This window comes from Pinus tabuliformis, chromosome 3_2 (genome assembly GCF_031772625.1).
Source record: "Pinus tabuliformis cultivar Carrire ecotype Pingquan chromosome 3_2, CPIR1, whole genome shotgun sequence".
Taxonomy (NCBI): Eukaryota; Viridiplantae; Streptophyta; class Pinopsida; order Pinales; family Pinaceae; genus Pinus; species Pinus tabuliformis.
The window spans coordinates 551,931,111-551,948,119 of record NC_142302.1 but is presented as its reverse complement, the minus strand read 5'-3'; the positions used below and the strand labels follow the sequence as shown (position 1 = coordinate 551,948,119).

The 17,009-nt window shown below is 42.2% G+C and overlaps 1 protein-coding gene across 5 annotated transcripts in view; it reads left to right on the top strand.

The window, feature by feature from the left end:
* Positions 1-546: 546 nt before the first annotated feature.
* The window catches only part of LOC149181706 (uncharacterized), a 392,914-nt gene continuing 376,451 nt past the window's right edge, over positions 547-17,009 (top strand). The window contains exons 1-5 of one of the 5 annotated variants that reach the window (XM_089416678.1): positions 547-800; positions 1,631-1,772; positions 1,896-2,292; positions 2,466-2,690; positions 2,872-3,134. In XM_089416678.1, coding sequence (XP_089272804.1) covers positions 795-800; positions 1,631-1,772; positions 1,896-2,292; positions 2,466-2,690; positions 2,872-3,134 — 1,033 coding nt within the window. In that variant the 5' untranslated portion in view covers positions 547-794. Of the gene's footprint in view, positions 801-989; positions 1,012-1,336; positions 1,440-1,630; positions 1,773-1,895; positions 2,293-2,465; positions 2,691-2,871; positions 3,135-17,009 lie in introns of those variants that run through there. The other 4 variants (XM_089416673.1, XM_089416675.1, XM_089416677.1 and 1 more) reach the window with 4 other exon arrangements.

Sequence of the window (17,009 nt, the reverse complement as noted above, 5' to 3'; positions counted from 1 at the left end):
CGGGGGTATGGAGCAATGCGGAATAGGATAGCTTTTCAGACTTGAGACGGCACCCAACAGACAGGAAGATGGCTTTGACAGCAAGAGCTGTTGCCTGGAGAACCATAGACCAGGCAAGAGCCTGAACTCCGAAAACCAAATACTGAGCGTGAACCAGCGCATGGAGAGCCGACCCACCACCTTTTTTAACCTCCTCATCACCACCTCGAGTCCTGTTCGCCATAACTGCTAGCTGCAGTCGCACCAGTAAACCGGACAGAGCATTGAATTGCTTCTGTTGTTCTCCCATGCTTTTATTCCTTGGCGGCGATCATCGTATCAATTGCCTACCTTAAGCTTGAGGCAGCACATGGCGAGCATGTGGCTCCTCATTAACACGCGTCTTGTCACCCGCATTCGGGGTTTTAGTGTTAAAATTTTACTCCTCCTGGACTCTTTTTCAATTTTATTAGTGTCTTTTTCAATTTTATCAGTGTTAAATTTTTCTGACTCGTTCTCAACTTTATTAGTGTTCCAAATTTGACCTCAAAGTGTCATTGAACTGATGGACTAGCGCCAATCTTGCAAGTTTTTTTGAAAGGGCAAAAGAAACTTAGCTATGTAGAACTGCGAAAACCTAATAAACATGCCAATTTGACCATCAAAGCGAGTTATATCTGAAGGCATACTCTATGTACCTTTGATTTTGCTCTTTAACTACATCTTTAGGACAGCCAAAAGAGGTTCGTTACTCCCGCTACGCTGTGAAGGGAAACGCGCGATAAAAGCTTAAGCTAGATTTAAGCCGAGAATGTATGAAGGTACAGATCCTTTCTACTCTCTTCTGCCACTAACAAATACAGAAAACCAATATCGCACAGCAACGTAACTTTGATGAGCATATGCGTATTAGTTGCAACATTGATATCAACTCTCCCCACACCTCAATTACCTACTATGGAAAAGGATTGGATTATCTCCTCACTTACCTCAAATGCATCTTTTTATTGAATTGTAACTGAAGACAAACAGGTACGCTAGAGCCTCGGGCGTTCTCGAATTTTGCTGAAAGAAAATAACATAAACCCTTATAAACTCTTTAATGCAAATTATAACATACCACCAAGAAATCTCAGATTGAATAGAAATATGAACCTCTGTTTATTCAACGCCCCTTTTCTGCAACTTGTCATATCTCGGTCTCTTCTCATTGTTTTCGGGTTCCATACCTCTCATGCTCTGTTAACCATGACCCCAACACGCCCCATTCTCGTCTCCTCTACACGTAATAATTGTTTGTTTATACATTTTGTCAAACAGTATGCTTGTGCTTGTGTAACCCGAAGATGTGTGATAGTATTGTGCAGTGGCGTTTTGAAAGCATTCTCAAATCCGTTATCTTGATTTGAGCTGGCAAAGTTTGCGTTTTCATCTTAAAAATTCAAGTCCATGTTTATTAGGTGAGTGATAATGTAGTGTAGTGTCAATGACAACTACAAGTATATTCAGATTTTCAACAATCTAAACATAACTCCATATTAAACATCAACATTTTGACTGTCAAATATTGACACCTTAAACATAACTCCATGCTTATTAAACAGCCACATTTTGGCTATGACTAAGTACGATATGGTTGTTGTCTATGCAGAAATTTCATCAAATACCACAAATGCTGTCCAGGAAGAAAACCGCTTTTCTTTGTATAATAAGAGATGCCATAGATTCAAAAAGAGTTATAGGACCGACAACTGCACCTCTGATGAAGAATATACACATATGTCAAGGTAGAGGTTAGCTGCTTTTTGTTCTGGTCTGTTTCTAACCTTGGATGTAATGGTACTCTATATTTTACAATTATATGGATATGTAGTTTCTGTTGAAGCATTTGAGACTATCTTTGATAGCTCTTACAGGTCTATGGAGGAAATTATTTGGGCCAACCAGCTACCAAAACATTCACACTTCGGTTTTATTGGATGGGAAGAAAATCCCCCCCCTGATGTGGGCCAAGGTATCTTTGGTTAGTTTTAGTGATTTATCGGGGGATAGAAAAGATCTGTCTATGGCAGGCAGAGACGGACAAGAATTTCAAAGTGCTTCAACGAAGGCCGAGGAGTGTGCAGACACAGTTCTTGACAGCCAATTACAGGAGAGAACGCTCTGTGATGGAAATAGAGATAAAGATGGTTCAGTGGATCTTGAGTCGCCTGAAAATGCAGAGCACGATTTTGACGAAGTTGATGTTGAAATGCTGCCGACCATAGTTCTCATTGGAAGGCCAAATGTGGGGAAGTCAGCGTTGTTTAATAGGTAAGTTTGGATAATTTGGTGGTCCTGTTGCACTGAATAATCTCAAGAGAATTAGGTATCCTTTGGTACCGGATAAATCATAACCACATATTTTATGTGTTGCTTAATGGTCAGTACAGTTGAACTGTCCATGGGATTCTGAATATATTCTGTTTTTTTGAAATTGGTAACAGGTTAATAAGGAGGAGAGAGGCCCTTGTGCACAACACACCTGATAGTCATATGACCCGTGATATTCGTGAAGGTGTTGCTAAATTGGGGGACTTACGATTTAAAGTAGTAGACTCGGCAGGGTTAGAGAGGGAAGCAACTTCAGGAAGTGTCCTTGCAAGAACTGCAAGGCTGACGGCAAATGTTATTGAGAGGTCTCACATGGCAATATTTCTCTTCGATGCCAGGTCCTTTGCTCCATACCTTGCCTATAAGGACAAAACTAGGGAAGAATGCGTAGTCCAGCATAATCACAACGTTTATGTAATGACATTCCCTTATAGTGAAACCTCCTTTTTGTTCATAGGGTAAGTTTTAGTAGATGCTATTGTCTAAGCTGTTTAAAATTTGCTAATTTGATGTGCTTAGAACTGGATTACATCCATTAGATCTGGAGGTTGGAAAATGGCTACGGAAACATGCATCAAATCTTCATGTTGTCTTAGTGATGAATAAAGCTGAAGGTATTTATGATGATTCGAGCGGTACTCTGACGGCATTGTTGGGAGAAGCTCATACTTTAGGTTTTGGAAATGCTACTCCAATATCTGCAGAAACTGGAGAAGGCATGGCTGAACTTTATGAGGCTCTTCGTCCTCCCCTTGAGGATACCATGGAACGCATCTATGAAAGTAAGCTTGTTATCACCATTATTTATCATCTAACCAAAGTCTTATCCCTTTATTTATGTTGCTGTAAATTTGTTTTCAGTCGGTGAAAAGGAGATTTATATTATGAGCAATTTACAAGATGGTATATTTATCAGTGTGATTATCGTTGGATCCTTTAACTGGGTTCTAGGATCCCAACCCAGAAGTACCTGCTGTGAAAAACTATGCCACCCTGGGAAACAAAATGTTAAGCAGATTAGGGTAGTATGCCTTAAGTTCACAACGTTTATACCATAGAGTCATCGACAGTGCTTCCTATGTTTAACATTACTTGCAAAGCTCGAGTGGGAAACAAATGACTATCTATAGTCCCGACTCCCTACTAAATCTGCCGCTATTACTATAAGGGGCTTGTAAACAGCCACAAAAATCTGATGCTTATCTGCAGGTCTGTCGCAACACAGGTGGTCGCTGATCTTCAATAAGGTATCTCCATGCTTAGGTGGATTCACAACTAATCTGAGTAGCATTTGACTTTGTCAGTGGTGCAAGTTCCCTCCATATCTCTGAGCTGAGCTATTTCTTGCTGCATTTGCTCCATCATGGCCATTATGTCCTTATTAAAATGGTTTCTCTTGTGCAACAACTTGCTGAAAAATCTTCATGAATGGGAGCTCTAAGAGATCTCTCTAAGTTGAAGTGACCCAAACCTGGCCCACTGTTCCTTCCATGGCTGAATTTGCTAGGATATCTGCAGTTCGGTTGCTCATCCATCTGGCTGTTGATTTTTCATAGGATCTTCTAAACTGATAATTACTTCTTATGGTTAATCTTTTCTTGCATTCACATTCATCATAAAGTAATTACACGGAAGATCTCAACAATAGAAACAAAATGCTAATAGGATCATAAAGAGACAGCCAAACAAGAGACACAAGAATCTACCGTGGGAAAATCCACATGGGGGAAAACCCAACAAGCTCTTCCTTAGAGAAATTATTCAGTTCAACAGAGATACATCTAGTTTTTCAAGTCAAACTGACTAGTAACACAGCCTTGGTCACACCTGGTCAAACTGGCCTTTAGACAAGTCAAACTGCTCCCCAATGAACTCGGTCTGGTCTGATTTGCTAGTGCCCAGAGAAGCTTGGTCCTGTTGTCCAAAGTGCCCAGAATCACTGCCTGAGATCTATCCTTATTTTCTCTTAAATTCGTCCTTTACTCTGCGTCATATTCGTCCTATGCTCTGCCACAGTTCCATCTTATATTCTGCCTCAGATTTGTCTTGTTCTCTGCCTCAGATGGTCTGAATTCTGCCTCATAGGTGATCTGAATTCTTGCTCTTTTGAGGAGAACAAATGGCCTATATATAGGCATTTCAAGAGCCCAAATGCACGTGTCCCCTCACTGGGGCCGACTTGTCATTTGGAGCCAAAAATCCAATTTTTAGAAATTCAAATTTTTTCTTTTGAAAATGACATGAAGAACATGTCTTACATTTTTCATTACATATATTGTTCAAGAGTTAAAATATGAATTATGAAGACGGACCATAATTACAAAATTCAACATGGACATGGTAAAAACTCAAATGATCAAATCTATCCAACAGATTGTTTATTCTTTGAAGGCCTGGGGTCAAACACCAATGGACACTGAATGAATGGGTAGGAATAGCTATGGGAATTTGTTTGAGGAGGTTTATTATGACACATGAGTCTACTCTTACTTGTTAGTTATAATAGCCTTGTTGGGTGGCCAATTGGAGTCACCATTTCACTGTCTGAATTTCTGCTGAATTGTTATTGTTATGCGGCCCTAATTTTTGCATAAATGAACATAGGTTGCCCTTGTGAGTCCCAAAAAATGCTACCATTCCCTTTTGCTCTGGGATTACCTCTCAATGCTCTGCTACCCATCAACATACATGGGGTAACCCTAGGAGAAAATTCTTCTTCTATGATGCAGCTTGCAATCCACCAGCCCCCATGGAAAACCAGTTTCAGATGCCTCTCACCATGCTCAAGTTAGTACATTCATTGGTCTAGCCTACTCATTTGATGAAGGTGGGTTATCTGTTATAAGGTACATCAACCATTTTTGCATTCGATTGCTTTCATTTAATGCTTAAGGTGTTCTAGTATGGATCATGGGTTGAAATTGGATTATAGACTGCTGTTGGTTTTGTACTTGGTCCCTTATTTCACCCCAGTGGTTATCATTTATCTCTAGTCCAGTGTGACCTTCCTTAGGGTCTTTCTTTCATTGTCTAGGAGGGGCACAAATAGGAGGCTCTGATGATGGTAGCATTCCATGTTATTCATACTTAACACTTGTCATCATTCCCCGCATTTCATTATCCCATCTTTTGATTGGTTGTTGTCATGGCTCGTATTGGTTCTCTGTTGGCCTTGTGTTAAATTATTGTATGTTCTATGCTTAGAGCAGTTTACTTCTTTTCTTCTTATTAGCCACAGATTAGCAATCACATAAACATAAAGTAAAGTGCATATAGAACATTAAAATATTGATAGAAAACAAGCCAAGAAAAGAGACACAAGATGTGGTGGCTAGCCAGGGACAAACCCCAATGCGGGGAAACCCTTTGATCAAATCTTCTTTTATCTTCAATAGTTCAGTAGAGAGAAATAGTACAATGCAGAATTCTGTAATTTTATAACAGCAGCAGAGAGCCCTAAATCAGCACAGTCAAACTTGGTCAAAACAGCCCTGGATTGACTTCTAGTCAACTTGAAGAACTCGGTCTTCAACAACTGTCTTTAGCAGCCCAAAACAGTCCACAAATCTCAGTCAAACAACAGTCAACACTTGGTCAAAGTCTGGTCAAACTTGCAGCAGCGCCTTGACAGCCAACGCTGGTCAAAGGGGTGGTCAAAGTTGCTGAACAGAACTGCGGCTAGCCTAGGAGAGGCTGCCCAACCCAATCCGCAGTCAAGAAAGCCTCCATGCTGGTCAACGCTATCCAATCTGCCCACCTGCAGCTAGGTCAACTCAAGTCAACGCTGCCCTAACCAGAAATCTGCGTCTCCCTTCTTCAGCCACACGTATGAGAGAGAGAGGCTCATCTAATGTGTAGGAGAGAGAGAAGATGAGTTGCAAATGACTCAACCTCTCTTCTATTTATATGAAACGTTGGGCATGTGTACCACACACTTAGTTGCTGGCCGACCTTGACAATTTGTTAAGTAATTAGAAATAAATTCATATCTCCATAAATACGTCGGAATCGGATGATCTTTAGATCAATCCTACACCTCTCGACGAGAGGAATCTAGGAAAAATATCAGCAGCCATAAATAAGGTGACCCACATGGAGTTTGGCCCCAGTTTCCAATTTTAACACTCCCTCTCAACGAGGGAGAACTCCATTTGCAATCCGCTTGACCGTCGCTACTATCCCAGCCATCAAATGCACTGCCCAACACAGCTTGGTCCTGCTCTGCTTTGCTCGAACTATGAAGAAGAAGAAATTATCGAGGATGTATCATACCATCCTCCACTGACCCAAAGTCAGTCTCAGAGTGTGTCATAACACTCTCACTGATCCCAGATCAATGGAGGTCATCCTAGCATAGGGAGTACAGTAGATACAATGATGCGTCCATTGATAGTACTACTATGGTCCCTAACCTCATTTCTCTGCTCATTGATCAGATGAGAGGTACTTCCCATGAGTCCCAGACTGCATGGGTAGGATGCCTCAACAGGAGAACTAATCATCGTGTCCATAGGAGAACGAATCATCCTATCCAATAGACGCCATGGAGCCATGGAGAACTAATCATCCTGGCCCACAGGAGAACTAATCATCCTGTTCCATAGTCGCCACGGAGAACTAATCATCCTGGCCCACAGGAGAACTAATCATCCTATTCCACAGTCGCCACAAAGAACTAATCATCTTGGCCCACAGGGGAACTAGTCATCTTGTTCCACAGTCGCCACAGAGAACTAATCATCCTGGCCCACAGGAGAACTAATCATCTTGTTCCATAGTCGTCACGGGGTGTCACAGGGGAAGGTTGAACCTTTCACGCTCTACATAGTGCACCACCAGGGGATGGTGAGTTGCCCTGTGGTCACATGTCGCTCCAAGAAGTACCCCACGCCCCCTTGGAGCTCCCAGAGCTCAATACATCATACTCGACCCTCATAAGAGGGTCTCTGAACGACACCAAGTCATTCTCGGAAAGTCAAGAATTTGACCTTTCCCAGGGGCTTTGTCAAAATGTCGGCGACCTGTTCATCTGTACCGATATGTTGGAGCCTTATTGCTCCCCACTGCACCATATCTCGAATATAGTGGTACCTGATATCAATATGCTTGGAGAGATCATGAAATACGAGATTCTCTGATAAACGAATCCTGCTCTGGTTGTCACACAGGATCACAGTGGTATCCAATGTAAATCCAAACAGCTCACTGAAGAGCTTTCGCAACCAGACTACCTCACAGGAGGCCATACTAGCAGCAATGTACTCTGCCTCGGCGGTGCTCAAAGCCACCGACTTCTGCTTCCTGCTCATCTAGGATATCGAGGCAGATCCCAAAGAGAAACAACACCCAGAAGTGCTCTTTCGGTCCACCACACTGCCTGCCCAATCAACATCGGTATATCCAAGTAGTCTCACATCTCCGGCAGTGTATCTCAACCCATGAGTGATTGTGCCATGAAGATATCTCAACAGATTCTTGGCACCAATCCAATGTGTGTGGTGAGGCTCAACCATATGTTGACTCAACGTGTTGACTGCAAAGCATATATTCGGACAGGAGTTCACCAAGAACATCAATGCTCCAACGAGTTGACGATACTCGGTAGCATTTCGTAAAACAGGTCCGACAGCACTATCACTTAACTTCTTGAAGTCAAGCTCCATCGGGGTAGTTACGGGCTTGCAGTCCACCATATCGAATCTCTCCAATATCTTCACCACATATTTTCCTTGAGATAGGAAAATCTCCCCTGGCTTCTGCCAGACTTCTAGTCCTAGGAAATAGTGCATCAGTCCTAGGTCCTTCATCTCAAACTCAGAAGCCAACTCCCTCTTACATTTGTGAATGAGAGGGTCTGCCCCTGTTAGAAAGAGGTCGTCAACGTACAACACCAATATGAGAGGATTGTCATCTTCAACCTTAAAGTAAAGGTTAGGGTTGGCTTCACTCCTAGTGAATCCCAACTTCATCAAGTAGCTATCGATCCTTTCATACCATGCTCGGGGTGCTTGCTTCAGCCCATAGAGGGCCTTCTTCAACCTGCACACATGAGATTCTCGATCATGAATCTCAAATCCTTCGGGTTGCTCCACATAGACTTCCTCTTTGATCGAACCATGCAAGAACGTAGTCTTGACATCCATCTGATGTAGGTTCCATCCTTGCGAAGCAGCAAGGGCTATGATCGAGCGGATGGTGGTATATCGGGCAACAGGTGCAAATATCTCGTCATATTCTATACCTTCCTTCTGAGAGAAAGCCATGAGCGACAAAACAAGCCTTATACTTTTCTGCACTCCATCAACTACATGCTTTATCTTGTAAAGCCATTTCGAAGTGACAACTGCTTTGTCCTGGGGTCTAGGGACCACATCCCAAATATCGTTTTTCTTGACAGATTCATATTCCTCGGTCATAGCATCCTTCCATACTTGATGCTTGACAACTTCTGTGAATGATGAAGGCTCATTTTGGATGATCGTGCTCATGATGGTCAGGTATCCCTGATACTTGTTCAACTTCTTACTTTCCTGGAAGGTTCCTCTGGGTGCAATTTGTCCTTCAGCATCATCAAGTGTCCCCCTAAGCCATGAAGGCTTTTTCCTAGAAGAGGAAGGCTCTTGTGGAGGAGGATCAGTAGGATCCATAGGTTCTTCCACATCGGGCATTGTCTCATCTTCCTTTTCCTTCGGTTCCCTGATGTCAGCGTTAGATCCCCTTAGAGTAGGAAGATTGTCAACTTTGCTAAGAGCCATATTTTCATCAAAGGTGACATCATGGCTAATTTCCACTTCCCTTTGACCAGCCACATAGATTCTATTGCTCTTAGTATTTTCGCTATAGCCCACGAAGATTCCTTTCTTTCCAGATGCACCCAATTTATTCCTTTTCTCCTTTGGCACATGAAAATATACAAGACTTCCAAAAATTCTAAAATGAGATACGTCAGGTTTCTTACCAGTGAACACCTCTTCGGGAGTCTTGGAACCTAAAGCTTTATGAGGGCATCGATTTTGTACATATATGGCGGTATTTGCAGCTTTGGCCCATGGAAACTTCGGAAGTCTTTGATCATGGAGCATAGCATGGACAACTTCCACAATCGTACGGTTCTTCCTTTCCACCACACCATTCTGCACAGGAGTATATGGTGTAGTAGTCTCCCCCTTAATGCCAGCCTCTTTGCAAAAGTCATGAAACTCATTGGATTCATATTCAGTCCCATTATCAATCCTTAAGATCTTGATCTTCTTTTTCGGTTTGATTCTCAATCAAGGCTTTGAAGTGCCTAAACCAGGAGAACACTTCATCTTTCTTTTTCAAGAAGTATATCCAAGTCTTACGAGAATAATCATCTGTAAAAGTGAGGTAATATAAATATCCTCCCAAGGAGTTCACAGGCATCATATCGGATATGTCTGAGTGAACCAATTGCAATATATCGAAGGTCTTGCTTTGGCTTGAGGGGAATGGTCCCCTTTTGAGCTTTCCTTCGACACATCCTAAACATACACCTTCTTGCTCTAATCTGAACTCGGGCATCCCGGTCACCATTTTTCTCACATCGGGTAGAGCTTTATAATGAAGGTGAGCAAACCTTCGATGCCATAGTTCGGACTGAAGAGAGAGAGAGCCGCTGATAGATAATATTCATCTTGCTTATTGTTAACAATGTTAGATTCATACCTGGAGTTTCTTGCCTTCTTGAAGGGTTGTCTTCTTCCTTGATTTCCGACATTTCTTTTACCTCTGCCATTGGACCTGCCATTCCTTTGATTGCCGTGAGAGTGATTTTGATCATCGTCATGGTGTGAGTCCCTTTTATCAGGGCACTCCCTCGCATAGTAACCCATTTTATTGCAATTGTAACATCGTCCTTTTCTTCCACCCTTCGGTCCAGCCTTTCCTTTGAATTTAGCCCCAAAATTGTTTCTTCTTTTAGCATGAGAAGAAAAGGCAGAGGGATGACCTTTAAGTACGGGCATTTCTTGCTCTTCCATCCTTGTTTCTTCTTGAATGCATCTGGCCATCAATTCCTCAAATCTAGGAATTACGTTATTGTTGAGAAGAGTAGTCCTGAATATATACCATTCCGGTGGCAGTCCTCCAAGAGTTGTGAATGTCATTTCCTTGTCAGGAATTACTTCCCCAATAGATAGGAGATCGTTCTTGATCTCGGTGATCCTTAAGAAATATGCTTGCATACTGTCATCTTTACCCTTCTTAATTTCCTTCAGCTTATTTCTAAGGAACAAAACTTGATTTGCATCATTAACTTTAAATAAACTCACCGGTTTATCGTAGATTTCCTTGGAGGTGGTCAGCTCAGAAACATAGGCCACTAGGCGCTTGTTGATAGAGTCCTGGATGATCTTTCTTGATTTGACTTCTCCCTTGGTCTATTTGTTTCTAGCAGCAGCGGATGCATTTGATGGAGGCTCAACAATCCTACCTCTCACATGGTCCAACACTTCCTGCTCTTCTAATGTTAGATCGAGAGACATCTTCCATCCGTGATAGTCAGACTTCTCACAGAGTTTGTCTTCAGCAGGGAAGTGTGCTGAGGACCCCATGACTTCTTTAAGATAGCTTTAACAGCCTTCGGTGATTGCTCTTGCTCTTTCTCTTGCTTGGGCTTTGTCTTCACCTCAGCTCTGATACCATGTTAAATTATGGTATGTTCTATGCTTAGAGCAGTTTACTTCTTTTCTTCTTATTAGCCACAGATTAGCAATCACATAAACATAAAGTAAAGTGCAGATAGAACATTAAAATATTGACAGAAAACAAGCCAAGACAAGAGACACAAGATGTGGCGGCTAGCCAGGGACAAACCCTAATGCGGGGAAACCCTTTGATCAAATCTTCTTTTATCTTCAATAGTTCAGCAGAGAGAAATAGTACAATGCAAAATTCTGTAATTTTATAACAGCAGCAGAGAGCCCTAAATCAGCACAGTCAAACTTGGTCAAAACAACCCCAGATTGACTTCTAGTCAACTTGAAGAACTCGGTCTTCAACAACTGTCTTTAGCAGCCCAAAACAGTCCACAAATCTTAGTCAAACAACAGTCAACACTTGGTCAAAGTCTGGTCAAACTTGCAATAGCTCCTTGACAGTCAACGCTGGTCAAAGGGGTGGTCAAACCTAGTCAAAGTTGCTGAACAGAATTGCAGCTAGCGTAGGAGAGGCTGCCCAACCCAATCCGCAGTCAAGAAAGCCTCTACACTAGTCAACACTATCCAATTTGCCCACCTGCAGCTAGGTCAACTCAAGTCAATGCTGCCCTAACCAGAAATATGCGTCTTCCTTCTTCAGCCACATGTGAGAGAGAGAGAGGCTCATCTAATGCGTAGGAGAGAGAGAAGATGAGTTGCAAATGACTCAACCTTTCTTCTATTTATATGAAACGCTGGGCATGTGTGCCACACACTTCGCTGTTGGTCGACCTTGACAATTTGTCAAGTAATTAGAAATAAATTCATATCTCCATAAATACTCGTCGGAATCAGATGACATTTAGATCAATCCTACACCTCTCGACGAGAGGAATCTAGAAAAAATATCAGCAACCATAAATAAGGTGACCCACATGGAGTTTGGCCCCAGTTGCCAATTTTAACACCTTGGCCTTGTCCTAATGAAAGGAAGGGGTTGGAAATACTCGAGGTTGATGTAGTGGTAAAAAAAGAAAAAGTATTAGCCTAATATCAAAATGCAAAAGAATGACAAGGGATGTCAAGTAATCAAAAGCCAATTTTAGCTTGAGCTCTACCCCCTCTTATAGAGCCACTTGTCTCTGAGAGTATTCATGCATATCATGCCTATCAAAGTAAAAGGAACTCTTAGTGAACATCCTTACCCCGATGTAGTGATAAATTGCCAATCATTAAAGGGGAATTATATTACATTACCTTACATTATGTTTTACAACATCGTTGCCATACTGGGCTGTAGAGCGCCTCTTGGCGCAGTCATTGAAGCTTGTTAAACAAGCCAAATCAAATGAAGAAAAAGGAAAATAAGGGGGCTTGGAAAAACAAAGGCAAGGGAAAATAGCTCTAGCAACTAAGTGCTCCTTCTATAAAGGCACTCATGGATGATGGTTTTACATAACCCAATATAAGACTATGGCACCTTTTGTGAAGTAAATGCCAAACCATATCATCTATCACTTGCACTTATCATTTGCAATAGTTGGCCCTGGAACTATTCCTCCCCTTATGGTTGGAAGCACTAATAGGGTCACATGATAACCTTCCCATACCTAAGTATGGTAACTTGTATACAATCATAAGCTAGTAAGACATTTAAAGAAGATACTTGTGTGAAGTACTTTGATGGCTTTGGCATTGAATATAATCCACCTTGATACTCTTATGGTTCTCATACCCATGATGTTGATCTCACTTGATTCCATTGAGTATGTGTTAGATTGTTCTTCTAGGTGCAGCTAGGATCCCTTGGGGGATGACATGATGTTAAAATTGGCAACTAGGGCCAAACTCCATGCGGGTCATCTTATTTATGGCAGCTGATATTTTTCTTGGATTCCTCTCGTCGAGAGGTGTAAGATTGATCTAATGATCATCCGATTCCGACAAGTATTTATGGAGATATGAATTTATTTGTATTTACTTGACAAATTGTTAAGGTCAGCCAACAGCTAAATGTGTGGCACACATCCTCAATGTTTCATATAAATACAAGTTAGGTTGAGGCATTATTCACTCATCTCATCTCATCTTACATTCTTCTGTCTCTCTCCTTGATTGGGTATACGAGGAGCAACATCTCTCACGTGGGAGAAGAAGGACGCAACAAGAAGGAAGACGCAGATAGAAGGAGGACGCAGGTCTGTTCAGCGTTGACTGAGGTTGACCAAGGAGCAGCAAGCTAAGTTTGACTGCGTTGACCAACGAAGAGGTTGTTTTGACTTCGGCCTAGTGTGAGGAGCCTCCATCAAGCAAGCCGCAGATCTGAACAACAATCTGTTGACCTGATTTGACCACCGAATTGACCAGCGTTGACTGGTTAGGGTTGACCGCAAGGCTGCATATGCGTTGACCACTTTTGACCATCTCTTTTGGACTGTTTTGGGTTGACCTTCATTGCTGTTGAAGGCCGAGTTGACCAAGGTTGACTTGAGGTCATTTGTGGACTGTTTGACCAACTTTGAAAGCGCTGGTTAGGGTTTTATTACTGCTGTCATAAAATTACAGAACTGTACATTTGTACTATTTCTCTCTCTGCTGAACTATTGAAGATTATAGAAGAATTGATCAAAGGGTTTCCCCACATTGGGGTTTGTCCCTGGCTAGCCGCCACATCTGGTGTCTCTTGTCTTGGCTTGTTTTCTGTCGATCTATTAATGTTCTATCAACATTTTACTTTATGTTAATGTGATTGCTAAACAGTGGCTAATAAGAAGAAATTGAAGTAAACTACACTAAGCATAGAACATACCATAATTTAACATGGTATCAGAGCTGAGGTGAAGACAAAGCCCAAACAAGAGCAAGAGCAAGAGCACTCATCGAAGATTGTTGGAAAAGTCTATAGACTTCATGGGTTCCTCATCACACTTCGCCGCCGAAGACGAGCTCCGTGAGAAGTCTGACTATCACGGATGGAAGACGTCTCTCGATTTGACATTGGAAGAACAGGAAGTGTTGGACCATGTGAGAGGCAGAATCATTGAGCCTCCATCAAATGCATCGGTTGCTGCAAGGAACAAGTGGACCAGGGGTGAAGTAAAAGCAAAGAAGATCATCCGGGACTCTATCGACAAGCGCCTGGTGGCCTATGTTTCTGTGTTGACCACCTCCAAGGTAATCTACGATAGACTGGTAAGCTTATTTAAAGTTAGTGATGCAAATCAAGTTTTGTTCCTTAAGAATAAGCTGAAGGAAATTAAGAAGGGCAAAGACGAGAATATGCAGTCCTACTTCTTAAGGATCACTGAGATCAAGAATGATCTCCTATCGATTGGGGGAGTCATTCCTGACAGGGAACTGACTATCACAACTCTTGGAGGACTCACATCTGAATGGTATGTATTTAGAACCACTCTTCTCAACATTAATGTAATTAAAAGATTTGAGGAATTGATGGCAAGATGCATTCAAGAAGAGACAAGGATGGAAGAGTAGGAAATGCCTGCATTTAGAGGCAACCCCATTGCTTTCTCCTCTCATGCTAAAAGGAGAAATAATTGGGGGTCAAAATCTAAAGGAAAGGTCGGACTGAAAGGTGGAAGGACATGAAGATGTTTCATTTGCAACAAAATCGGCCACTATGCGAGGGAGTGCCCTGATAGAAAGGACACATCTCTCATGACGATGATCAAAATCACTCCTAAGACAATTCCAACCACAATCAAAGGAATGATAGGTTCAATGGCAAAGGAAAGAGGAATGCCTAAAATCAAGGAAGTGGTCAACCCTCCAAGAAGGCAAGAAACTCCAGGTATGAATCTAATGTTGCTAACAATAAGCAAGATGAATATTATTTGATATCGGCCCTCTCTACTACTCCTCCGGACTCGTTGGGAAATTGGCGTATTGATAGTGGTGCCTCAAGGCACTTCACTGGTTACAAAGAAGCTCTCTCTAATCTGATAGAGAAGGAGACCAACCTGGAAATTATTCTTGGAGACAACTCCACCTATCCTGTAAAGGGTGTAGGAAATGTTACTCTTCAATTGAATAAGGGTAACACAATTCAGTTGCAAGAAGTCCTATATGTACCTAATCTCAAGAAGAACCTGGTGTCCATTTCGGCAATGGAAGACAAAGGCTACAAGGTGGCCTTCATCGATGGCAAGGTACGTGTATGGAAAAAGAATTTTAAAGATGCTTTCACTCTTGGGTTTCGGGTTGAATCTTTATATCAAGTCGGAGGAAGTGTGTTGGGTGTCATGTCTTGTAACACGTCTCTTCAGTCTGAACTATGGCACCGGAGGTTTGCCCACCTTCATTATAAGGCTCTACCCGATGTGAGACAAATGGTGACAGGGATGCCCGAGTTCAAAGTAGAGCAAGAAGGTGTATGTTCGGGATGTGCTGAAGGAAATCTCAAAAGGGGACCATTCCCCTCAAGCCATAGCAAGACCTCTGATATATTGCAGTTGGTTCACTCCGACATATCTGGTATGATGCCTATGAACTCTTTGGGAGGATATTTATATTACCTCACTTTTACAGATGATTATTCTCGCAAGACTTGGATATACTTCTTGAAAAAGAAGGATGAAGTGTTCTCCTAGTTTCATCACTTCAAAGCCTTGATCGAGAATCAAACCGAAAAGAAGATCAAGATCTTAAGGACTGATAATGGGACTGAGTATGAATCCAATGAGTTCCATGACTTTTGCAAAGAGGTTGGCATTAAGAGGGAGACCACAACACCATATACTCCTGAGCAGAATGGTGTGGCGGAAAGGAAGAATCGTACGATTATGGAAGCTGTCCGTGCTATGCTCCATGATCAAAGGCTTCCGAAGTTTCTATGGGCTGAAGCTGCGAATACCGCCGTATATGTTCAAAACCGATGCCCTCATCAAGCATTGGGTTCCAAGACTCCCGAAGAGATGTTCACTGGTAAGAAACCTGATGTATCTCATTTTAGAATTTTTGGAAGTCCTGTATATTTTCATGTGCCGAAAGAGAAAAGGAATAAATTGGGTGCATCTGGAAAGAAGGGAATCTTCGTGGGCTATAGTGGAAATACTAAGGGCTATAGAATCTATGTAGTCGGTCAAAGGGAAGCTGAGATTAGCCATGATGTCACCTTTGACGAAGATATGGCTCTTAGCAAAGTTGACAATCTTCCTATTCTAAGGAAATCTAAAGAAGCTGACACTAGGAAACCGAAGGAAAAGAAAGATGAGACAATGCCCGATGTGGAAGAACCTATGGATCCTATTGATACCCTTTCGCAAGAGCCTTCCTCTTCTAGGAAGAGGCCTTCATGGCTTAAGGGGACACTTGATGATGCCGAAGGACACATTGCACCCAGAGGGACTTTTCGTGAAAGTAAGAAGCCGGCCAGGTATCAGGGATACTTGACCATTATGAGCACGATCATTCAAAATGAGCCTTCATCGTTCACAGAAGCCGTGAAGCATCAAGTATTGAAGGATGCTATCACTGAGGAATATGAGTCCATCATGAAGAACAATGTCTGGGATGTGGTCCCCAGATCCCAGGACAAAACAATTGTCACTTCGAAATGGCTTTACAAGATAAAGCATGGAGCTGATGGAAGTGCTGAAAAGTATAAGGCTCGTTTTGTCGCTCGTGGCTTCTCTCAAAAGGAAGGTATAGACTATGACGAGATATTTGCACCTGTTGCCCGATACACCACCATCCGCTCGATCATAGCCCTTGCTGCTTCACAAGGATGGAACCTACATTAGATGGATGTCAAGACCGCATTCTTGCATGGTTCGATCAAAGAGGAAGTCTATGTGGAACAACCCGAAGGATTTGAGATTCATGATTGAGAATCTCACGTGCAGGTTGAAGAAAGCCCTCTTTGGGCTGAAGCAAGCACCCTGAGCTTGGTATGAGAGGATCGATAGCTACTCGATGAAGCTGGGATTCACTAGGAGTGAACTCGACCCAAACCTTTACTTTAAGGTTGAAGATGATAAG